Genomic DNA, 25881 nt, shown 5'->3' on the forward strand with positions numbered 1-25881 from the left:
CACTGGCCAGGAAGGAGAATGATTCAATTAAAGGTTCAATTAAAGGTTTTTAGTAAGTATCTTATAATACTACAAAACAGCTTCATTCATTCAATTAAAGGTTTTTAGTAAGTATCTTATAATACTACAAAACAGCTTTATTCATCCTGGCATAACCCAGGTTCAGGTCTTCATCATCACTCAACCTGGATACGTTCTCTCTCTCTCTCTCTTTTTTTTTTAGAGACACGGTCTTGCTATATTGCCCAGGCTGCTGTCCAACTTCTGGCCTCAAGTGATCCTTCCATCTCGGCCTCATAAATTGATTCTTATAATTACCTTTTTATACTTAATTTCATCCTTCTCCAAGCTGCTAGAGTGAAATATGTTTTACGTAAAACACTCTTTCTCTCCTGCCTAAAACTATTTCATTATGTGTCATTATCTTATGAAACTAAGCCAAACATGATCAGGACACTGCCTACTTCTCTCACCCTATTCCCTACTCTTTTTGTTTCAAGAATACACAGGTCCCACTGATATATTCCTACTAGGTATTGTGCCTATGAACCATTTGTTCTGCACTGGAAACATCATGTTTTAGGACCAACACAGCTATACCATTCCCAGAAGGCTGCTCATTGTCTTATCTACCTGGTCTGTTTGCAAAGCAACTCCTCTGTACAGCTCTTGTGCTCTGGACATACCTCTAATCATAAAGTTGGGAATTCTGCATTCAAGCTTTGTGTTTTATCTTCCTCTGTCACCTAGTAGACTATGAATTCCTTAAAGGTACAGACTATGTCCTATAGATCTCAACATGCAGTGTCTGTCATAGTGTCCGACACACAATACCTAATAAAGTTTACTGAACTCAAACCACAGGAAACTGAACTAAACCAAAAAAGAAATCTGACTTTGCTAAGGCTCTCAAATGTAAAAAGGCTATTTTTTAATTAAAAAAAAAAAAAAAGGCTTCTCCTAAACCAAGCTTATCCAACCTGCGGCCTGCAGCCCGCATGTGGCCCAGGATGGCGCTGAATGTGACCCATACAAATTCATAAACTTTCTTAAAACACTATGAGATTTTCTGGGGGATTTTTTTCTTTTAAGCTCATCAGCTATTGTTAGTGTTAGTGTATTTTATGTGTGGTCCAAGACGGTTCTTCCAGTGTGGCCCAGGGAAGCCAAAAGATTGAACATCTCTGTCCTTAAGAAAAGTTTTTTAATAGAAGATTTACTATTCCTCTTAGTGTAGTTCAAAAGTACATAGAATGAAATATTTCCTGGGTTGCGTATCAAGAAAAAGTATGTAAAGTGCATGCACACTGTGAGGAAATCTTGCATGTTGGTTACTAAATATCTTCTAATGCTATGTTTCCTGTAATTTAGCTGGCATAAAAAAATGAGAGAAGGCTGGGCGCGGTGGCTCACGCCTGTAATCCCAGCACTCTGGGAGGCCAAGGCGGGACGATAACAAGGTCAGGAGATCAAGACCATCCTGGCTAACATGGTGAAACCCTGTCTCTACTAAAACTACAAAAAAAGTAGCCGGGCTTGGTGGCGGGCGCCTGTAGTCCCAGCTACTTGGGAGGCTGAGACAGGAGAATAGGGTGAACCCGGGAGGCAGAGCTTGCAGTGAGCCAAGATCATGCCACTGCACTCCAGCCTGGGTGACAGAGTGAGACTCCGGTTCAAAAAAGAAAAAAGAGAGAAACTCTTATAGTGATACATAAATGTTAATAAATTATAAGTTTTATTTCCAGGTATAGCCTTTATGTCTATTAATTATCTAAGGGAAAATAAATAGCATGAGAAAGCAAAGCATACATGACAAACACTAGAGTTATCAAGGGAGAATCAGTGAGCTTACAAATTCAAGTCTTGTCACTTTAAAGCCCAGGAATAATTACAAATGAACAGGAAGAATAGTGCAATCAGTTGTGGACTTAAAAGAAACTGTGAAGGCCAGGCGCGGTGGCTTGTGCCTGTAATCCCAGCACTTTGGGAGTCTGAGGCGGGCAGATCACGAAGTCAAGAGATCGAGACCATCCTGGCCAACATGGTGAAACCCTGTGTCTTGTGAAAATAACAAAAATTAGCTGGGCGTGGTGGTACGTGTCTGTAGTCCCAGCTACTGGGGAGGCTGAGGCAGGAGAATCGCATGATCCCAGGAGGCAGAGGTTGCAGTGAGCCGAGATCATACCACTGCACTCCAGCATGGAAGACAGAGTGAGACTCCGTCTCAAAGAAAAAAGAAACTGTGTACCCAGCACAGTGGCTTACATCTGTAATCCAAGCACTTTGGGAGGCTGAGGCAGGAGGATCACTAGAGACCTGGAGTTCAAGACCAGCTTGGGCAGCGTAGCAAAACCCTGCCTCTATATTAAATAAGTATGTGCAAAAATATATAGATATGTATGTACATATATATTAATTTGAAAAAAAATTTTTGATCGCCTTAATCACTGTGGAATAGAGTGGCTCCATTATCTCTCTTTCCTTCTGATGCCCTGATTCTAACAACAGAATTTCAAACTTCCATAAAGACTGTGGTGGTCTTTTGTAGCTTCTTTTTGTTGTTGTGCTATTTTGTTTTTTCACCTCAAACTTCAGACTTTATATGCCTACTCATTCTAATGACACATTTTCAAGTAGAAATTCCCCATACCTTTTTACAACTGAAGTCTTATTCAAACAAGCCGTCGTCATCTCGATCTTACAGAGTAATTTCTTTTTAAAAAGTTAATATAAAATCTTACATTATCCTTCATTTCTACCAATTAAAGATCTTTCTTTTTCAAACTGCATTCCTTCATCTATTGTATACATTCCATTTTGACTATTTCCAAAACTGAAATGTTGCCTCCAATATTTACAATAAGATAACAAAGAAATGAACATGACCAGATATTAACCTTTAGCATTTACTCAAAAACTGTGCTTTGATAAAAGACTTTATGAAACAAGGTCTTTTAAAAATCAAAGCGGTGGGCTCAAGAATACAAAAAATATTTGGAATGCTTCCTGTGTGGTATATTTGTTTAATAAAATAGTATGCCAGCCTGAGCAACATGCTGAAACCCCATCTCTATTAAAAATACAAAAAAAACTAGCCAGGCATGGTGGTGCACACCTGTAGTCCCAGCTACTCGAGAGGCTGAGCTGGGAGGATCGCCTGAGCTCGGCAAATTGAGGCTGCAGTGGACTGAGATTGTGCTACTGCACACTAGCATGGGGGAAGGGAGTAAAACCCTGTCGGGGGGGGGGGGGGGGGAGTACGAAGCTATTTTGAAAACAGCAAACCCCACTGAGTCTACCAGATTTATCAACGTATTAGAAAGAGACGATATTTGATTATAAATCCATTTAAAAATACTCATGTGACTTCATATTCTTAAGCTATTGAGTATCTCTAAATAAACTATATAAATGGAAGATGTTAGAGGTAAACACTGATGTGGAGAAGTCTTTTATTTCTCTTTGTGTAATCGCAAACAATTACTGTTGACTGAATTGTAAGTTTAAAAGAAAAATCAAACACTGCACAGATTCCACCTGCAAGAGAGAAAATGCACTATTGTGTAAGAATACTGTGGTTTTCCTGGATGTTTTGTTTTTTGGTTTTTTTTGAGACGGAGTCTCGCTCTGTTGCCCAGGCTGCAGTGCAGTGGCGTGATCTCTGCTCACTGCAAGCTCCGCCTCCCGGGTTCACGCCATTCTCCTGCCTCAGCCTCCCAAGTAGCTGAGACTACAGGCGCCTGCCACCACGCCTGGCTAATTTTTTGTATTTTTAGTAGAGACGGAGTTTCACTGTGTTAGCCAGGATGGTCTCGATCTCCTGACCTCGTGATCCGCCCGCCTTGACCTCCCAAAGTGCTGGGATTACAGGCGTGAGCCACCCCACCGGATGTCTTTAAACAGTAGTTCAGTTATTCTTACCTCACTTTTACTACCTACTAATCTTAAATGTGAAAAAGGAGAAAAGTTTCAGCGTCAATGTGCAGCAAGAAAAAGAACAATTGTTGTCCCAGTCATTGTTATATAACTTACTTTCTCTCCAGAGCCCAAAGATTCCAAAATAGCAATACAAGTGTTTTTATAGTCACCCACAAGTACTGAAAACACGATTCATTTTAATTAATATTAAAATCTAGTAGACATGGCTATACAAAATAGTCCTGAAATTAAAAGTGAGTCAGTCAGTACCATAGGAAAGATAGTTAAATAAATAAGAAAAAAGTGAGTCAGCAAAGCTCTCTGCATATCACTGATACTGAATGGGCATATGAGAACATATTAAAGTAGAGGCAAAAGAACACACAACTAGGGATCGTTTTGATTTTGATCACAACAGAGAAAGACAAGGTTTGGGGGAGAAGGAGAAAACAGCAAGAAAAAGTAAAAGAGGAATGCAAAAAAGAAATGAAAATAGTTTGATGCACCAAGGATACTTCTACAGTAATTACAACAATTGGAACAACCTGAAAAACCAAATCAAAGCAGTACAGCAATCAAAATGTCACCAAGTCCACTCTACGTGGTCTGGGAACCCAGAGGGCACCAGGCTCTTTTAGGACTGTGATGTCAAACAATTTCCTTGATAATACTAAGGCACTACTGTCTTTTTCATTATGTCGACGTCTGCATTCATGGTGCAAAAGGAGAGGCAACATCTTAGCATAAATCCAGGCAATGAAACCAATTGTCTTAGTAGTCACTTTATTCCTAATTGTCACACACTCACAACTTATTTTGTTGTGAGTGTGTGACAATTATGAATTAGCTTCACTTAAACATCCTCGATGAATCTATAAAAATTATCAATTTAATCGTCTAAATATCTAAAAATAACTCCACGGTTTTAAAATTCTGTACTATCAATGGGAGATACAGAAAAGGATTTAAGTATCAACTATCAAAGCATGATGGCTGTTCTAAAGGAAAACACATGTGTGATTGAGTTTTGAGCTCCAGTGGACACTTTTTAAAACAGAATACTAAAGGTGAATTTAAAATGCTAGTCACAGGCCAGGCACAGTGGTTCATGCCTTAGTTCCAGAACTTTGGGAGGCCAAGGTGGAAGGATTTCTTGAGTCCAGGAGTTTGAGACCAGCCTGGACAACATGGTGAAAGCCCACTGCTACAAAAAATACAAAAATTAGCCAGGCGTGGTGGCACATGCCTGTAGTCCCAGCTATTCAGGACTAAAGGTAAGAGGATCGCCTGAGCCTGGGAGGTAGAGGCTGCACTGAGCCATGATCAGGCCACTGCACTCCAGCCTGGGTGACAGAGCAAGACCCTGCCTCCAAATAAAACAAAACAAAATAAAATGCTAGTCATAGAATCTTAGCACACATCCCATATGCATTAATCTGCTTACCTCCAAGAGTAGAAGGGTCTCCTGTTCAGTCCATTCTCTTCCAGCACTAGCACCTTTACTCTAAGGAAACAAAATCAGAAATTTTTTGCTCATTTTTAAAGTTGAATATGGAGCTCAGTAGAATTACTTTCCACGCTCAGGTGACTGTGCTATACAAACTATCAACGTAAGTCTTTGACTAACAGGAATAAAACACTTTAAGGAGCCTAAACTTCTAAAAGAAATGCTGGCTTATTTCAAAGACTGGCTGGCCACGGTGGCTCACGCCTGTAATCCCAGCATTTGGGAGGGCAAGGTGGGTGGATCACTTGAGGTCAGAGTTCTAGACCAGCCAGGCCAACACCATGAAACCCCATCTCTACTAAAAATACAAAAATTAGTCGGGTGTGGTGGTTCTTGCCTATAGTCCCAGCTGCTCCGGTGACTGAGGCAGGAGAACCCAGGAGGCAGAGGTTGCAGTGAGCCAAGATCGCGCCACTGCACTCCAGCCTTGGCAACAGAGCGAGACTCCATCTCAAAAAAACACAAAAACAAAAACCAAAAAAGACTTCCTGCTGTCAAACAAGGACCCATAACTATTTGGATATGTTATTTCTATTATTTTGATACTTAACAGTATCTTTAGCAAGCTAAAAAGGCATATTAATTTACTGCATACCATAAATCAGCTGTAATACACAAACATAACACACATCTTGGTAATAACTTAAAGACAGTACTTCTTCCAGGATTCAAGGATCAGATGTACTACAGACATAAAACACTGACAGGTTCTTGATTCCAACTGCAGTAAGTCTATACTATCTCATTTTAAAACACCTCTCAAATATAAAAGAACCTCCAAGTGAGTCCGTAAACTCAAAATCACCTTTTCCATGTGAGTCCCTTATAGTTTATGATTCATGTGACAATGTGAGTATAAGAAAAGTGAGACTGGCTTGTGTAAAAACTACAATTTAATTGATTAATTTATATTTCTTGATCTGCATACCCTGCTGCATTCACTCATCTTCAGGAGACTTGATTTGTAGTATAGCTGATATTATCATGCAGCTATAAACATTACTAATTCAAAATATACATTCTAACGTATTTCCCTCTCTCAAAGCTCTATTTTGAGAGATTACCATTTAATAAATAAACATTTCTACAATCCGTGATTTTCCTGTATATGTCAATAGTTTCTCAGTTTAGATAATTAAATCTCTTAGTGCAATAGTGCTACACACTGCATGAAAAAATTAAATTCTGTATGAAGGAAGAAAGAAAAAACAAAAATAAAACAACAACAACAAAATTAAACCCTGATTTGCTACATCTCTGGGGCATTCAATTCATAGCATTCTGACACACCCTGTTCACTTGCAAAAAGAAAAAACAAATAATGCATCAAAAATAAGTAGTCTTTTAACTAAAGAATAAAAACAGTTGACCTAAGCATTGCAGAATTAATAATTAAACTCCTACAGTATGGCTTTGTGAGAAAGAAAAGATGCCTGTATCTATAACACAGAATATACAGCTGAGATCCCCAAGGATTACTTTAAGATAACCAAAGGTTCTTTTAAAAAACCAAAATCCGAGGTAATCACCAATCAGATTTGGAGCACCAAGAAGAACAAAATTCATTAACATCTAATCTAAATTCTGAAGAAACAAAACCTGAGCAAACATAAGGAAGATCTCTACAACCTAGACCCAGACATTTATTTATAGGGAAGGTCCTCAACAACCATCTCTCCACTTCTCAGCCACAAAGTGTAGAAAGAATTTTTTCTGCCCCACAGACTTAAGTCAATGTTTCTTCCTCTTCTTTTTTTTTTTTTTTTTTTTTTTAAGATGGAATCTTGCTCTGTCGCCCAGGCTGGAGTGCACTAGCGTGATCTCAGCTCACTGCAACCTCTTCCTCCTGGGTTCAAGCGACTCTTGAGCTTCAGCCTCCTGAGTAGCTGGAATTACAGGCGCCCGCCACCATGTCTGGCTAGTTTTTGTATTTTTTTTTTTTAGTAGAGACGGGGTTTCACCATGCCCAGCCTGTTTCCTCTCTTGATAACAACTGGCTCTACAACATAAGCCTCATCAGAGCCCACAAAATGATTGCTGAAGCTTCCATATGATTAAAAAAAAATTTTTTTTTTATTAGGCTGGGCCTGGTGGCTCATGTTTGTATTCCTAGCACTCTGGAAGGTCAAAAAAGGTGGATCACTGGAGCTCAGGAGTTCAAGACCAACCAGGACAACACAGTGAGATGTCCTCTCTTTAAAAAAATACAAATACAAAAAAGCTGGGTGTGGTGGCTCATGCCTGTAATCCTAGGACTTTGGGAGGCTGAAGCAGGAGGATCACCTGAGGTCAGGAGTTTGAGACCAGCCTGACCAACATGGTGAAACCCCATCTCTACTAAAAATACAAAAATTAGCTGGGCGTGGTGGCACGTGCCTGTAGTCCCAGCTACTTGTGAGACTGAGGCAGGAGAAACGGTTGAACCCGGGAGGCACAGGTTGCAGGGAGCTGAGACTGCACCACTGCATTCCAGCTTGCGCAAGAGAGCGAGACTCTGTCTCCAAAAAAAAAAAAAAAAAAAAAGCCCAGGCCCAGAGGCTCACGCCTGTAATCTGAGCACACTGGGTGCCCAAGGTGGGAGGATAACCTGAGGTCAGGAGTTCAAGACCAGCCTAGTCAACATGGAGACACCCTGTCTCTACTAAAAATATAAAAATTAGCCAGGTGTGGTGGCACACACCTGTAATCCCAGCTATTTGGGAGGCTGAGGCAGGAAAATCACTTGAACCACAGAGGTGGAGGTTGCAGTGAGCCAAGATCGCCCCACTTCATTCCAGCCTGGGAGAAAAGGGCAAACTCAGTCTCAAAAAAAAAAAAATTCTTTTGTATTTCTGAAGGTATGATACATATACAATAAAATACACAAATTAGTATAAAACTTGATACAATTTAACTTATATGACAATGTAATAATACTCAAATCAAAACCCAAAAGGCTCCCTCCTTTAAACCTCAAATTGATAGCCACTCACAAAAGTATATACTAGTCTTTTACACAAAAGTATATACTAATCTATACTTACAGAAGTATACACTCACAAAAGTATATACTAGTCTTACAGAAGTATATACACTCACAAAAGTATATACTTACAGAAGTAAGTATAGACTAGTATATACTTTCTGTAACCATAGGTTAGTTTTTCTTGGATCTGAATTTTATATTAACAAAAACAGGCGTGAGCCACCGTGCCTGGCCAGAAGATGTCTTTTATACTGACTCACATGTTGACCTTTTTTCTAGCACTCTTTATTCTTCCATTAGATCCAGTCAGGTCCCAAAATGTTGTGTCAAATTATAGTTTACCCCAAATCAGGACTTTTGTCATGTTTCCAAATAATGTAAACTTTTTAACAATTTATTCAATTTAATCTCCTTCTGCCTTTCTGCCATTCTTATAATTTCTACCATTATAAATCCCAAATATTATTGTTTAAACTATCTGTATTACTTTATATTTAACCACATAGATTACCCTTTTCTCTGCTCCTTATTCCTTCATGGAGTCATGTGCTTTCATCTGGGATCATTATCCTTTATGCTGAAGACATTCCTTTACTTTTCTTAGACTGTGTGCTAGTGATAACTTTTCTACATTAAGAATGCCTACAAACGTCTTTATTTCACGTTCAATTTTGAAAGTAGTATCTACTGGATACAGAATTCCAGAGAGATATTTTTTCTTTTACAATTTAAAAATGTTATTGTATTTGTCCTTTGACTTTAATCATTTTTGTTGAAAAGTCAGCTATCGGTTTTATTATTATTCTTTTGAATTTAGTATGTTCTTCTCTACCCTTATCCCCACCCTCCATGTCTGCTTTTAAGATGTTAGTTTTTAAGAGATTAAGCATAAAGTACCCGAGTGTGGTTTTCTCTATATATAAATCTGGATCTGTTCTTTTTGTGTGTGTTTTTCAGTAGAGGCAAGGCTTCTCTTGAACTCCTGGCCTCAGGCAACCCTACTGCCCTGGTCTCCCAAAGTGTTGAGCCCGGCCTGGCTCTGTCTTTCTTGTTTTTTGAGTTGGTATCTTTTAATTTGTTCCAACATCTTTTTGGCCATTATATATTCAAGTATCACTCCTCCTTCATTCGTTCTCTTATGGGTCTCTAATGACAAACATTAATTCTTTGGACTCTATCATTCTTTTTTCTTTTTCTTCTTCTAATAATAGAGACACACAGTCTTGCTATATTGTCCAGGCTGGTCTCAAACTCCAGAGCTCAAGGGATCCTCCTGCCTTGGCCTCCCAAAGTGCTGAAATTACAGGTGTGAGCCACCATGTCCAGCCTGAACTGTATCTCACGTATCTTTTCCACTCTCCTCTCTGTCCTGGCCCCTCCCTACCTCAATCCAATTTCTTTTTCTCTTGGTACTTCAGTTTCAATATATCCACTAATTTGTCTCTGAGTTCACTAACCTGTCTTCTGCTGTATGCAGTCTGTTGTTAAACCTATCAAATAATTTCAAGTATACTTTTCAGTTCTAAAATATTCATGATTCTTTTTACAGATTCCAATTCTCTCTTCAAATTCTCCATTTTCCCATCGAATTTCTCTAATAGTGTTATTTTTAAAATACCTATCTACTAAGTCATATGGGAATATAAAAGGTAAGATAAATCATAATTGTTTTTAAAAATACCATCAGATTTGAGTAGAAAGCTCATCAGATGTATCTTAGAAGGACTAAGATGTGCTGGATTGTAGCCTGCATGTGATTAGAAAAAAAATCCTTACCTTTGCTAATGTTTTCTTGGAGTAAATATCAGTACGTAGACCAAAGTTCTGCAAATCAATTGGTTTTTCCTTGTTTTTCTCAGGAAAATTTAGCATCTGTTGAGCAGCAGGAACCTGAGTCAAATAAATGATAAACGGCTGAGTTAGCCTCTTTAAAGTCAAGAGGGTAAACGTTTTTTAAAATTTGTTTAGGCCGGGCGCGGTGGCTCATGCCTGTAATCCCAGCACTTCGGGAGGCCGAGGCGGGCGGATCACAAGGTCAGGAGCTCAAGACCAGCCTGACCAAAATGGTGAAACCCCGTCTCTACTAAAAATACAAAAATTAGCTGGGCATTGTGGCATGTGACTATAATCCCAGCTACTCAGGAGACTGAGGCAGTAGAATTGCTTATAACCCGGAGGCGGAAATTGCAGTGAGCCAAGATCATGCCACTACACTCCAGCCTGGGGAGCAGAGACAGACTCTGTCTCAAAAAAAAAAAAAAAAAAAAAGGTTAATATTGGAACTTAAGCCACTCTTGGTGGATTTCCTACGAAAAACAATAAATACCCACACTTCTACACTATACTTCTAACAAAAATTCAACATACAAGTTACATTTTGGTGTCCCTTTAAGTCCAGAAAGGATAACAAATTTTCATTACTATATTCTATTTCACAATGGAACAAAATTTATACCTTAGGTTCCTGTGAATCCAACTTAATGCTATACAGAATTTGTCTGACATAATCTGTTTGATAATGTATATATGGATGTCCACTTTACAAATCTTAGGACAAGTTATAAAGATTTCTTTGCTTCACGTTTCTAGAACACAGACTGAAGGAAGGGAAAGAAGATTTTGCATCATCTGCTTACTTATGTGTGTCTTTTTGATGACAGAAGGATAAAGGGAGTTATGCATATAAAAGTAAATTAATAATTTGATAGACTAAGGCATTGGGTTTTGGGATTGGTGGTACAGCATTAACTTAAACACTATATATTCTTTTGGACTGTAATATTTACAGTACACCAAAACACACATACAAACAAGCATCAAAGAAACAGCACTAACAACAGCATTCCTAAATAGATATGCTATAAACAGACATTTGTTACTATTCAGGTCTGATGAAAAGTCAACATTAATTTACCTGAGGTGATCGAAGATGCAGAGGCACAAGCCCAGAGGGAGTATCAGCTAATACATTAAAATGAGGAGTAGGAGGAGGTCCCATTGCCATGGGTCTACTTTCTGGGTCAACTTGGTAATTAACGAGTCCCCACTGCTCTAAAAAGGCATGGACCCTAAAGAATAAAGCTCGGAAAGTTAAAATCTAAAGAATCAATTTCATGTGCTTTATTATCATCCTTACACCATTAAAAAACAGAAACAATAAAACAAGTAAATGTGCTCAGCAGGCTATCAAACACCACAAATTACTTGACAGATTTTGTTCGTTATGTAGGGAACAATTTCTACAAGCCACAAATAATGTTGATAACACAGCACCCCCCAAACCTATTACAAAGTTTAATCATTTAAATCACAGAAATGAGAGCACAAATACGCATTTAGGTCCATGGTAATAAAAGAACCCACACACAGACCAAATACACACATAGAAAAAATCCACATTTTTCTTGACAGAGTCTCGCTCTGTCTCTCAGGCTGGAGTGCAATGGTGCAATCTCAGCTCACTGCAACCTACTCCGCCTCCTCAGTTCAAGCGATTCTCCTGCCTCAGCCTCCCAAGTAGCTGAGAGTACAGGTGCCCGTCACCATGCCCAGCTAATGTTTGGTATTTTTAGTAGAAACAGGCTTTCTCCATGTTGGCCAGGCTGGTCTCGAACTCCTGACCTCAGGTGATCCACCCACCTCGGCCTCCCAAAGTGCTGGGATTACAGGTGTGAGCCACTGTACCTGGCGGGTTTTTTTTTGTTTTTTTTTTTGGCAGAGCTAGGGCGCAGAGTTTATCCACTCCCAACCTGAATCTACTCCTTCCCTGGTTATTTTATGATTTGACTAAAAAAATTAAAATGTGAACTGTAAAATCTAGAAAACTAAATTAAATATTTATCTTACTTATTTTATTTTTTTGAGACACAATCTCGCTCTGTCGCCCAGGCTGGAATGCAGTGGGACAATCTCAGCTCACTGCAATCTCTGCCTCCTGAATTCTCCTGCCTCAGCCTCCCCAATAGCTAAGATTACAGTCATGTGCCACCACGCTCGGCTAATTTTTATATTTTTAGTAGAGAAGGGGTTTCGCCATGTCGGCCAGGCTCGAACTCCTGACCTCAGGTGATCCGCCCGCCTTGGCTTCTCCAAGTGCTGGGAATATAGGCGTAAGCCACTGCACCCAGCCTAAATTAAATATTTTAAATTTTCAACCTCTAATGCTGAACACAGTGCTCACGCCTGCAATCACAATACTTCAGGAGACCGAGGCAGGAGAATTGCTTGAGGCCAGGAGATTGAGACCAGCCTTGGCAACATTATGAAATCCCATCTCGACAATAAAATTAAATTAATAAAATAAAATAAAAATAAAATAAATTGAATGAAATGAAAGGAAACAAAATATAATCCACCCCTAAATGACACAACTAAAATTAGGTGTTTTACCCAGTTGAAACAACCAGTTTAATATGACAGCAAAGCATAAGTAAATTCCTACAGTTAAATGTCTCAGAAAAAGTCAAACATTTTACCTCATCACAGCACACACATCTCCAGTCAAGTTCCTCCGACAAGCAGTGCTAGTTAAATACTCTTGGGGGTTTAGGCGATACGTGTCAATCATAAAATTTCGATATGCCAAGTATCTAAAAAGCAATGGCAAAATTCATAAGGTGGACACGTATCCTTTCAGAAACAATGTTACTCAGAAACTCAAAAATCTTCAGATTCCTTAGAAATACAATAAATTAAGACAAGAGCATAAAAAAACGGTGATATTATATTGCATATTAAGTTATGAGTGAATTTAGAACCACAAATATGCAAAACAACTGTTTACTAATGTATAATAACAAGTAATGTAACGACATTCATGTGAAGTAACATAAATTCAAACTTGGTCATGGTGGTAGTTAACTGCAGAATTTGAAACTAACACATGGTTACATAGGCTATCTGCCTCACTACCACATATCTATACTTTACTGTGTGCAGGGCACTGTTATAAGCAATGTATGTCTGACAACTGAATCCTCATAATCGCTCCATATTGCAGGTAGGGTCTGCTATCATCCCATCTATGGGTGAGGAAACAAATACTGAGTTGTTAGAGAATTTGTCCTAGCCACAGGGTTGGTAATTGATGGAGCCAGAATTCATCGCACCCAGTGTGGTGGCTCTTCAATCTATGCTCTCAACCTCTGTTGCCTATCACTTCTGTATTTCAAATGTGGCACGTGGATTTGGCTCTGAAAATAGCTATGTAACTTCTCGTGGCAGTTCTTTAAGGGAGATCATGGCTGGGCAATAAGTAGAATCCATGAGACCAAATCCAGAAAAGAACATACGAAAATGGAGAGAGAAACTGAGATTCTGTTACAGCAGATTCCAATGACTTCTGTCACAAAATACAGTACTTAATAACAAGAGTGTTAAGGACTTTGAGACCTAGCAACTGTTCTTGGCACACAAGAAAAACAAAACTCAGGCAGCCAAGATCATGCCACTGCACTCCAGCCCGTGTGACGGAATGACTTTGTCCCCCCGCCACAAAAAAAAAAAAAAAAAAAAAAAAATCAACAGATTATACCCTGATTAATACATGGGAGCGTATCTACAGTACTGAAAGGTGTGTACTTATATATAGGGACAAGTGTTCCAGAAGTATATACTGATGAATCATCAGGGAAAGACAAAAAGTACTTTCTGCTAAACTTCTTCCTTCCAATAAGAGTTTCTCTATTTCCAATGCAAAAGCACAAAAATCCTTTATGTAATTAAGCTTAATTCACATGTAGCTATATCACCATGTCTCTCTTTTAATTAGCACTCATGCATCAGGAAGATAAAGATTCATTTTCTCCTGGATGAATAGAAACAATCCATAACATACATGCACACACAAGCTGAAAGTTGTTAGGACAGACCGGGCGTGGTGGCTCACGCCTATAATCCTAGCACTTTGAGAGGCTGAGGCAAGTGGATCACTTGAGGTCAGGAGTTCGAGACCAGTCTGGCCAACATGGTGAAACCCCATCTCTACTAAAAATACAAAAATTAGCCAGGTGTGGTGGTGCATGCCCGTAGTCCCAGCTACTTGGGAGGCTGAGGCAGGAGAATAGCTTGAACCCAGGAGGTGGTGGCTGAAGCAAGCCAAGATTGCAACACTGTACCCCAAGTCTGAGCGACAGAGTGAGACTCCATCTCAATAAAAAAAAAAAAAAAAAAAAAAGGGTAAGTTGTGAGATAAGCCTGAATTCATTATAGTAAAAATTGGTTTAAAATCCAAACTTAAACTCCAAGAGCTGATGTCCATACAGTTCAAGGTTTAGAAATAAAAGAATACCCTAGGCAACATGGTGAAACCCCCATCTCCGCCAAAAAATAGATAGATAGATAGACAGACAGAGAGACAGACAGACAGACAGATAGATAGATATCAGCCAGGTGTGGTGACATGTGCCTGTTCTCCCAGCTACTGAAGAGGCTGAGGTGGGAGGATCCTTTCAGTCCAGAAGGCAGAGATTGCTGTGAGCCAAGATCATGACACCGCACACCAGCCTGGGCAACAGAGACCCTGTCTCAAAAAAACACGAATGAAAAACCCCCAAAAAACAAAAAACAAAACTAGATACAATTTCCTTTGTACCATGGAATGCTATACAAATGAGATATGAACACTGTTCTGAAAGGAGTATTTGCAAACTTCCAAGAATCAGCAATAAGAAACTCAGGTGGATGCTTGAAGAGGCCCTACCACACACAGGCAAATAAACAAGTTTTCTAAAACACTGGCCTCACATTTCTGGAGTCTTGGATTTGTTTTTTCCATTGAAGAACTCAGGAAGAGCACGCCGTTCAATCACATGAATACTGAAAAGAAGAAGGAAAAAAAAAGGTTAGGAGCCTTCTTTTTAAAAGAATAAAATCATTAAGTATTCTAAGTAAAAGTGATGAATCCAAAACCTCAGTACCGCTTGCCAAAATTAATTGGCTTACACTAGTTTCTATGTATTAACGGCATACAAGAAAGTTAAGGAAAGCCTTCTCTTTCTTATTCCCAATACTTACTGTAGTTTTCCTATTCCCATAACCAAACTAAAAAACTACTATCGACACACTGAAAACTATACATTTTATTATTTTTTGACATAATACATCATAACTAGATAAGAAGCCACAAGATACGAAGAATTCTTTGAAAAATGTTGACAATAACAAAGTAGCTGGCATGGCATGGCAACAAACTGATGAAACAAATGACCAGAATAGACAATAAATTTGCAAGTCTCAGCTTCTCAGGCTGTTAACATAAATGAGCCTCTGTCCAGCCCTCAGAAACACTGTGATAAATTACTTTTTAGTTTTTAGTTTTGGTGGAGGTGCTGGGGAGATAAATTAATTTTTAAAAATTTTCAGTATCAATTGCTTTTAATAATATCATAGAAGTACATTTTAACAATATATACAAATGCTAATAATTTTATGAAATGTTACAGGTCATAAGCAAAGATCAGGTAAAATGATCAGGCCTAACGGTATAAAAATGAACCAACTGTATATCTAGCACAAAGTTTCTGCTGCTAATACAAGTGTCATCTTCCTGATGACATTTTAAGTTTCTCAGTGGCTTTCCAGATATGCAACATGTAAGTATTGGTTGCATAGCAAAGAGCAAATCGATGGTCTGGGAATATAACTCAAATTATTCACTCTTTGAGTATTTGGTAACATTTAAATTAAACTGGATTTGCACGGTAAAATACTATAAATACAATGAATTACCTGCAAACTTCTAGAAAAACAATTTCTAAGATGAATTAATGCTATATAAATATATATAATGACTTCTAAAAGAATAACCGTAAGGAACTAATTACATAATTCTAATATAACTCCCAATGTTTTCATTGTTACAGGTTAGGAAGAGCCCACTTTAAAAAAAATTCTGTTTATCTTTGGAATGTGTTTGTGTTTTTTTGTTTGTTTTGTTGTTGTTGAGACAGAGTCTTGCTCTGTCACCCTGGCTAGAGTGCAGTGATGTGATGTAAAGACATCCGTGAACCCGGGAGGGGGAGGCTGCAGTGAGCTGAGATCACACCACTGCACTCCAGCCAGGGCGACAGAGCAAGACTCTGTCTCAACAAAAAAACAAACAAAAAAAAAACATAAACACATTCCAAAGATAAAAATCACTTTCCATCTCCCTTCGTCAAAGGTGACAGTAATTTCTGACGAGGAACATGGGCAGAAAGGCACAACCTGATTTGAAGGAAAGTTCTTGTACTGCTCAGTACCATGCTCACAGATGAAGTGGTCACTCACCAGTTATAATCAAACCATGATGCATAACTAGGAATAATAATGTGATTAGTCTGCTCTGTCACATTATCTTCCCCAGGGTCAATTGATCGACTCTGATCACCTTTGGCAGGATCTTCATCTTCCTACAGAAAAGAAGACAAAGTGGAAAGAAAGAAAGAACTACAGATATCTATCTATCTATCTATCTATCTATCTATCTATCTATCTATCTATCTATCTATCTATCGATACATATGTATCTATATATAACATCTCTCACACTTTAGTTGTTAGATTAAATAAAATGAAGCTCCCTGATTCAATCAGATATCCGAAAAACAAATTTCAAGTAAAAACAACCTTTCACAGTATTTAAGGTTTAAGGTACAAGGTAGCCAGCTGACAGATAAGGTTTTGTTGCTCATTTATGATAATGAGGGAACCAATGCAGAGAAGGTAGGTCTCTCATAATAAGATTAACAAGTTGATTTAAGAAAGTCTGTTTCAATGCACAGGACTTCAGACTAAATAAATAACTCATAACCTAGATCTCATTCCATAACAGCTTGCTTCTTCCTTGCCCAGTTTTACTTAATCTAAAGTAAATGTTTACTTGATATACATTCTTATCGCATACATTTAAACGTATTTTAAATACGTTTTTTGATACTGAAATGTTCTCCAATTTTCTCTCTGTGGTGATTTTATTATTTGTAACCTTATGAAATTGTTTTCTATTAAAAAAACAAATTATGGGCTGGGCAAGGTGTCTCACGCCTGTAATTCCAACACTTGGGAGACTGAGGCAGGAGGATCACTTGAGACCAAAAGATCAGGACCAGCCTGGGCAACACAGTCAGACTTTGTCTCTACTAAAAATTTAGAAATTAGCTGGACATAGTGGTGCATGCCTGCAGTCCCAGCTACTTGAGAGACTGAAGTCAGGAGGACTGCTTGAGCATAGGAGGTCAAGGCTGCAGTGAGCTGTGTTTCCACCACTGCACAGCACTCCAGCCTAGGCAAGACCCTGTCTCAAAAAAATAAAATAAGCAAAAACCCAAATTTTAAATCAGTTTTCTTTTACAATGGTTCCAAAATTTAATTTCTACCTTTAACTTAATTCAACCTAAATTTCCTGTTCAGTATCTGAAATGACGATCTAGTGTACTACCTATAAACTTAACAGTTTCTATAAGAATAGTAAAAAGGAATAAATTTAAAGCTGAAAACACCAAGGACTCTAGTTATTACTTAAATGATATCGAATACAAACGTGATAATAACGATGACAAGGGTAACAAATTTTATTTCCCAAATCACAGAAGCTAGCAAAAAATATTCTCAAGGCTGACCTCTTTTTATTATGGCTTTAGTTAATACATTTTTGTGGCATAGACTTTACAAATCATTTAGGACACAAAATATTTTCCTTACTCAGAAAAAACAGGAAGAGGCTGGCATTGCAATTAATGAAGGACAACAGTATAAGTTGTAATGACCTCAATCAGAAAACAATAAGGAGGATGACATTCTGGGAGACTGCTTTAGAGACAATACCTTTAATCCTTTTAAGCTATATAAACGACTGGTACATGGCTTCAAATCCTCTTATCTTTGGCATTAAAATGAAGGAATTTGACTTTCCTTTTTAGCTGGGACCACAGGCAGATGTCACCACACCAAGCTAATTTTTTAAGTTTTTGGAGATGCAGGGTATCCCCATGTTGTGCTGGCTGGTTTTCAACTCCTGGGCTAAAAGTGATTCTCCCACCTGGCCTCTCAAAGAACTAGGATTACATACATAGCCACTGCACTCAACACTTTACATTAAAAAAAGACAGAGTGTCTTGCACTGTCGCCCAGGCTAGAGCACAGTGGCAGAATTTTGGCTCACGCCAGCATAGAATTCCTAACCTCAAGAAATCCTCCCATCTCAGCTTTCCAAGATGCTGAGGTTATAGGTGCCAGTCACTATTTACTTTAAATAATATCTTTTTGCACAAGTAATGTTCATTAATAAGTGGCTCTTTGACTAAGTAACTTTTATTTTTGTTTTTTCAAATCATAGCACATCAGGGACACTAGAAGGGAGGATGAAAATTTCCTCTAAGTAAAATCTTGGGGTCCAAGAAAGTCAAGTATTTTGCCAAGTGCAGTGGTTGTCACCTGAAATCCCATCACTTTGGGAGGCTGAGGCAGGCAGACTGCTTGAGCCCAGCTGTTCGCAACCAGCCTGGGCAACATAGAAAAACTCCATCTCTACAAAAAATAAAAAAATTAGTTGGGTGTAGTGGTGCACACAAGTAGTCTCAGCTACTCGGGAGGCTGAGGTGGGAGAGGGATCACCTGAGCCCAGGAGGTCAAGGTTACGGTGAGCTGACAGCCTGTCTCAAAACAAAAAACTAACAAAAACACCTTCCAGAAATGGTTCTTATGCTGTATTTGTTTTCCTTGGGGGGAAAACTAAAAAAAAAAAAAAAAAAAGAAAAGAAAAAAGAAAAAAGAAAAATTCAAAAACCAGAAGGGCCTCATAGTCCAAAAATTGGGCTACGTACAATTCAGTGCTTCTACTGTTCGGTACACAGGACCCTTAGAGAAGCTCTCTCACAACAGGCTTAACTGAATGTTACCTTTCCTCCTGCTGTGACTGTTTCTTCATCCTGCTCATCTGCAAAACCAAAACACACAATTCATTTTCAAAACAGGTAAATGTTCTTTGGGTTATTTGGAAAATTAATGGTGTAAGAACTGATACTGGACAAAGAAAAGGAATGAAATAGAGCATTATAAAAGCAAAATCACTCTGAATAATTCACTAAATTAGAATTTTACACAGAATCACAGACGTAATTAGAAATTCAAAGCAAAGATCATTAAAAATTTCAAACAGTAGGGAATTTAATTACTACTTGAGCTAATATCATAGTCATGATCTTAGTAACAGATACAGGACTTGATTATGATTCTTGTCTCCTGGGTTTTGCTAAAATAACAACATTTTAGGTTCCAAAAGAATTGAGTAAAGAATGATGAATAAAAAAACAAGTGATAACCAATCCCTTAAAAATCTTAGTAAGACAATGCCTTCTGAGGATACAGGGCTCAGCATGAGAGAAAGCCCAGGTAAAATTTATAAACTAGACAGTTGATTTCCACAGTGAAAAGCAAAACTGCCAGTACAGAATAGGAAAGAGGTAGTATTAAAGAACAACAAATTACGTTATTATATGCCTGTAATATTTAAGCTTTTTATGACTACTGTGACAGTTGGCACTAGGTAAGGCATGATGAAGTTCAAAAAGAACATGGGATGCTGGGTGCAGCAGTGCACATCTACAGTCCCAGCTACTCTGGAGACAGAAGTGGGAGAATCACTCAAGGCCAGGAGTCCAAGTCTAGCCTAGGCAACAGAGCAAGATCTTATCTCTTATTTAAAAAAAAAAAGGGGGGTAGGGTGTGGTCGCTCACAGCTATTATACCAACACTTTTGGTGGCTGGTATGGGATATAGCAAAAATAAACAGAAATTTATCAGATTTTGAAAAATGCTATACAAAGAATAAACATAAATATATTAGAGAGGAAGTGGGTAGGCGGACACTTCAGAGCAAGTAAAGAGGTATCTCTGAAAAGTTGGCCTTTAAGTTGAAATGTTAAGAGATGAGAAAGACAAGGTAATTATTCCACAAAAAGGAAAGAACCAAATCAAAGGGCCTCCAGTTGGATTGGTTTGGTGACTTCACAAAACAGAAAGCCACTATGAAAACACATAAAGGCTGAGCAAAATAGACAAACCACAACAGCAAGTGCAGTGATACAAAGCACTGGCAGGAAACGTAAGACAGACCAGGACCGAAATCGGGGTTCTGCAAAATATTTGGAAAGAGGTTACTGAACTTCTTTAAATCTCCATTTCCTCACCAATAAAACAAAACAGTTTAATAGTGAAGTGCAAACACATGTAGAACAAGATCTGACAACTACTCATGCCACCCAGAGATGGACATGGTGGCTTAATGTGTGAGTTAGTCACAAATACTTGCTAACAAGGAATAGGCGATTCTGGATGTGAAAAAAATACTGTATTAATTACCAGTAGGAGTTCTGCAGCTCTGCATAGTGACTATTTTTATCTAGGAAGTAACTAACAGAAAGAAATCTAGGTAAGGCTGCCAAAAACAAACACTTGGTCCATTGGACAATGGTAAACCATAGGATAACCAACCTCTTACTAGAAACTATTAGTTTGACTTAATAATCTCTCCCATTACTCAAATTACACATTTTTAGTCTGACAAATTTCATTCCCCAAGGTAGTCTTGGTACTCAGTGGAAAGATATGTCTGATAATACTAAATTAGCTGATCCCTAAATGGTAATATTCAATAAATGTTCTCTTCCTTCTTTCAGATGTGAGAAAATATGCTCCACACCAAACAATTGAATCCTTCAGAGACCTGAAGAATGAAAGACCTATATTTGACGAGGTAGCATATAAGGCAGAACACAGAGCAGTTAAAACAACAGCTCTGGTCAGGCACGGTGGCTCACGCCTGTAATCCCAGCACTTTGGGAGGCTGAGGTGGGTGGGTCGCCTGAGGTCAGAATTTCAAGATCAGCCTGGCCAACATGGTGAAACCTTGTCTCTACTAAAAATACAAAAATTAGCCGGGCATGGTGGCAGGTGCCTGTAATCCCAGCTAGCTGGGAGGCTGAGGTAGGAGAATCACCTGAACCTGGGAAGTGGAGGTTGAAATGAGCCGAGATCACACTACTGCACTCCAGCCTGGGTGACAAGAGCTAGACTTCGTCTCAAAACAAAAAACAAAATACAACAGCTCTGAGAACAAAAATTTACAGTTGATGGATCACTATCCAAAATACCCACTCATATCTGCCATCAATAGTAATTGTAATTGCCTAGCGCGAAAGCTCACACCTGTAATCCCAGCACTTTGGGAGACTGAGGTGGGTGGATCACCTGAGGTCAGGAGTTCGAGATCAGTCTGGCCAACCTGGTGAAACCCCATCTCTACTAATAATACAAAAATTAGCTGGGCATGGTGGCACGTGCCTGTAGTCCCAGCTACTCGGAGCTGAGGCAGGAGAATCACTTGAACCCGGGAGGAGGAGGTTGCAGTGAGCCAAGATCGTGCCACTGCACTCCAGCCTTGGTAACAGACCGAGACTCCATCTCAGAAAATAATAATGACTGCAATTTATTCAAATACAGAATTCCTTAATTAGAAGATAGAATTGACGTCTCATTTTCTAAAAAAGGAGATCTTGAAAATCCCTTTCACGTTTAAAATTCCATAAAGTCAAACATTTAGTATATACTGAAAACATTAGGTTCTCCTTTACAAGTGAATAAAAGAAATCAAGGCTATTGTCTCATCCACAACTCTCCAGAACAAAGATGTTTAAAACTACCCCTATTTAATTTTTAAAGAGAACAAGTGATTATACTTTTCTCTATTTTCCTGCAAAATCACTCAAGAATTACACCTTACTTGTGAAAATGTACTCTAAGACTTGGAAATACTAGGAAAAGATGATGTCATTCTCATTTCATACTGCTTAGAAACTTTAATTTGGCTTACAAAGTATTAACACTCCACAGATTTTTGTTCTAATACAATATCAATTTGCATACTATGTTACAAAAACAATTCTTTCAGCGACATTTGAAAAAGCACTTTAATTAGAACTATTTCGTTAAAACTCATATTCATATTCAATTATAATATTACCACCTTTGCTAGTTTGTAGAAAAATATGCTCCAACAGGGGGAGATCACTAAGAATGGCAACAATGGATCACAGGAAATTAACTTTCCTACAACAGTAGCTACCCAAATCATAATGACACTAAGAGTAAGCCACAGCTAATATCCTGCAGTGGTTAAGCACAAGTCTCACTTAAGAAAGGAGTATCGGCCAGTCACGGCGGCTCACGCCTGTAATCCCAGCACTTTGGGAGGCCGAGACAGGCAGATCATGAGGTCAGGAGTTCGAGACAGGCCTGATCAACATGGTGAAACCCCGTCTCTACTAAAAATACAAAAATTAGCTGGGCGTGGTGGCGCGTGCCTGTAATCCCAGCTACTCAGGAGGCTGAAGCAGGAGAATTGCTTAAACCCAGGAGGCAGAGTTCGCAGAGAGCCGAGGTCGTGCCACTGCACTCTACCCTGGGCAACAGAGCGAGATTCTGTCTCAAGAAAAAAAAAAGAAAAGGAGTGTATCAAGCTGGGCATGGTGGTATGTGCCTACAATCCAAACTACTTGGAAGACTAAGGTGGGAAAATCGCTGGAGCCCAGACGTTTAAAGCTGTGGTGGTCTACATTACGCCACTCACTCCAGGTTACCAACAGAACAAGACCTTGTCTCTAAAAAACAGATAAAAATAAAGAAAGAATAGACTATCAAAGGAGATGACATATTCAAGAGAGAAAGCACAGACCATTGTATATATATTTTGGGGGGGGGGTGCTTACCTAGATCCGCTACAGTTCCTCCTTTAACAGGTGTATTTTCACTATCTTTCTTTAGGTTCACTAGAAAAGCAAAAGAGTTATGTTTATGTGGGAAAGTTGTACTTCTTTTTAGAAAGAAAACAGAATAGGACACGATTAAATGACATGCATCTCACTACAACTGCGACACAATTCAATATTTTCAGGTAAAAATCATAAGTCCACATATGAAATATTTAGTAGACTATATTCTAATTACCCAAGCACTATGTATTTTCATCATAAAAGTAAACAATACAAAATACTCAACAAAACATGAAAATAATCTTTCAACTGCTTCCACAAAGTTTTTTTATTGAAGTTTATGATGCATTTGTTTTGATTCTCACTTATATTCCATTCATTCATTTAAAAAAAAATTAAGGAAGAACTAATACCTTTTCAGTTTGTTTTGAGACAGGGACACAGTCTGTCGCCCAGGCTTGAGTGCAGTGGTGCGATCATGGCTCACCACAGCCTTGACCTCCCAGGCTCAAGCAATCCTTTGATCTCAGGCTCCCAAGGAATTACACTATGGGCACATGCCACCATACCTAGATAACTTTTTTATTTTTTATAGAAACATGGTTTCACCACGTTGCCTAGGCTAGTCTCGAACTCCTGAGCTCATGCAATCCACTCACATCAGCCTCCCAAAATGCCGGGATCACAGACATGAGCCACTGCGTCTGGCCAAACAAATCTTTTATACATCCATATAGACGTCAAAATATATCCTGAGGGTTTTTTAACTCTATGTAAATGTTATGAATACTGTGCTTAGTTCTTAGCACTGACCTTTCCACGTAAGAACTTTGAGTTACATTACATTTCTTTCATTTTTACAAGTTCACTGTGTCCATGGGTGGATGTAAGTTAACTGGCCCTACATTTGTGGAAACCATGTTTATTTTGAATATTTCACTGTTCAAAAACATTCTTTTGTAATTATCATTGTGGGCACATGTAATTATTTAAGATAAATTCTAAAAATAAAACACTGCAACTAAAGGTACACATTTTAAAATTTTAAAAACACAGTCAAGACCGGGTGAAATGGCTCATGCCTGTATTCCCAGCACTTTGGGACGTTGAGGCAGGTGTATCATTTGAGGTCAGGAGTCTGAGACCAGCCTGGCCAACATGGTGAAATTCCGTCTATACTAAAATACAAAAACTAGCTTGACATGGTGGTGTGCATCTGTAATCCCAGCTACTCAGGATGCTGAGGCAAGAGAATCACTTGACCTGGGAGGTGGAGGTTGCAATGAGTGAGACTGCGCCACTGCATTCCAGCCTGGACAATACAGCGAGACTCAGATTCAAAAAGAACAAAAAACAACAACAAAAAAAATACAGCCAAATTGCGTTAAACATCTTCATTAATTTACACTTTCCATCAACAGCATTTGATAGTACTCATTCTTCAAAACTTTCACACTTTTCCATCTACCTTTTAGGTTTTAAAAATCTTATTGATGAAAACAGTGATCTGAAGAACTTGCCTATCTTTAAGTGACCATCTGTTCACACACTTCTTGGCCATGTATTTCTAACAAGTTACCAATCTGACATAATCAACAGTAAATACTTAGTCTAAGGGGTTCAGACTCTTTATACATTTTTAGTATTCTAGTCCTTTGTTATATGGGTAAATACTTCATCCCCCACCCCAAAAAAAACCTGTTTAAAGTGCTAAATTTCTTGTATTTTAACCTCAACTAGTTAACAGTGATTCTAAATATATTTGATGAGCTAAACACATAGTAACAGAAAAAAATGTGTGCCCATAAAATTCTTATGTTGAAACCCAACTGTAGTGTCCTGGCATTTAGAAGTGAGGCCTTTGGAAAATAATTAAGTCAGGAGGATAGGCCCCTCAAGAATGAGATTAATGCCCTTATAACTGGGTGTAGTGGCTCATGCTTGTAAGTCCTAGCTACTAGGGAGGCTGAGGCAGGAGAAACGCTTGAGCCTAGGAGGTGAAGGCTGTATGAGTTATGATTGCACAGCTGTATTCCAGTCTGGGTGGCAATGCAAGTATGCACTTTTAAATAATTAATTTTATGTTATGTGAAGTATATCTCAATTAAAACAATGCTATATTATGCATAAAATCATACACTGGAAAACTGAATGCCTGTTTTCTACTTCACCCTCAGCATCTGTCCCTATAGTGGTTGAATAAAAGTTACTTTGTCATCCAGGCACAGTGGCTCATGCTTGTAATCCCAGAACTTTGGAAGGACAAGGCAGGTGGATCACCAAAGGTCAGGAGTTCCGACCAGCCTGGCCAACATGGTGAAACCCTGTCTCTACTAAAAATACAAAACTTAGCTGGGCATGGTGGAAGGCACCTGTAATCCCAGCTACTAGGGAGGCTGAAGCAGGAGAATCACATGAACCTGGCAGAGGTTGCAGTGAGCAGAGACTGTGCACTCCAGCCTGGGCAACAGAGCAAGACTGTCTCAAAAAAAAAAAAAAAAAAAAAAAAAAAGGTCAGGCGCAGTGGCTCACACCTATAAACCTATAATCCCAGCACTTTAGGAGGCTGAGGTGTGCAGATCACTTGAGGTCAGGAGTTAGAAGACCAGCCTGGGCAACACACTGAAACTCTATCTCTAATAAAAATACAAAAATTAGCCAGACATAGTGGTGCACTTCTGTAATTCCAGCTACTCGGGAAGCTGAGGCAGGAGAATCACTTGAACTCAAGAGGCGGAGGTTGC

The 25881-nt window shown here is 38.8% G+C and overlaps 2 protein-coding genes across 3 annotated transcripts in view; one reads left to right on the plus strand and one right to left on the minus strand.

Annotated features, from left to right (window-relative positions):
- Window positions 1–25881, minus strand: part of SMARCC1 (SWI/SNF related, matrix associated, actin dependent regulator of chromatin subfamily c member 1) — a 195593-nt gene that overhangs the window by 80991 nt on the left and 88721 nt on the right. For both annotated transcript variants that reach the window (XM_050780744.1, XM_050780745.1), the window contains exons 12-19: window positions 23135–23194; window positions 19268–19305; window positions 16659–16780; window positions 15135–15206; window positions 12866–12979; window positions 11305–11458; window positions 10167–10280; window positions 5363–5422 (exon numbers count right to left, since the gene is read on the minus strand). In XM_050780744.1, the coding sequence (XP_050636701.1) occupies window positions 5363–5422; window positions 10167–10280; window positions 11305–11458; window positions 12866–12979; window positions 15135–15206; window positions 16659–16780; window positions 19268–19305; window positions 23135–23194 (734 nt within the window). The remainder of the gene's footprint in view (window positions 1–5362; window positions 5423–10166; window positions 10281–11304; window positions 11459–12865; window positions 12980–15134; window positions 15207–16658; window positions 16781–19267; window positions 19306–23134; window positions 23195–25881) is intronic.
- DHX30 (DExH-box helicase 30) overlaps window positions 1–25881 on the plus strand; it is a 196318-nt gene that overhangs the window by 4016 nt on the left and 166421 nt on the right. The gene's annotated exons all lie outside the window — the stretch shown is intronic.

Source organism: Macaca thibetana, chromosome 2 (assembly GCF_024542745.1).
Source record: "Macaca thibetana thibetana isolate TM-01 chromosome 2, ASM2454274v1, whole genome shotgun sequence".
Classification (NCBI taxonomy): domain Eukaryota; kingdom Metazoa; phylum Chordata; class Mammalia; order Primates; family Cercopithecidae; genus Macaca; species Macaca thibetana.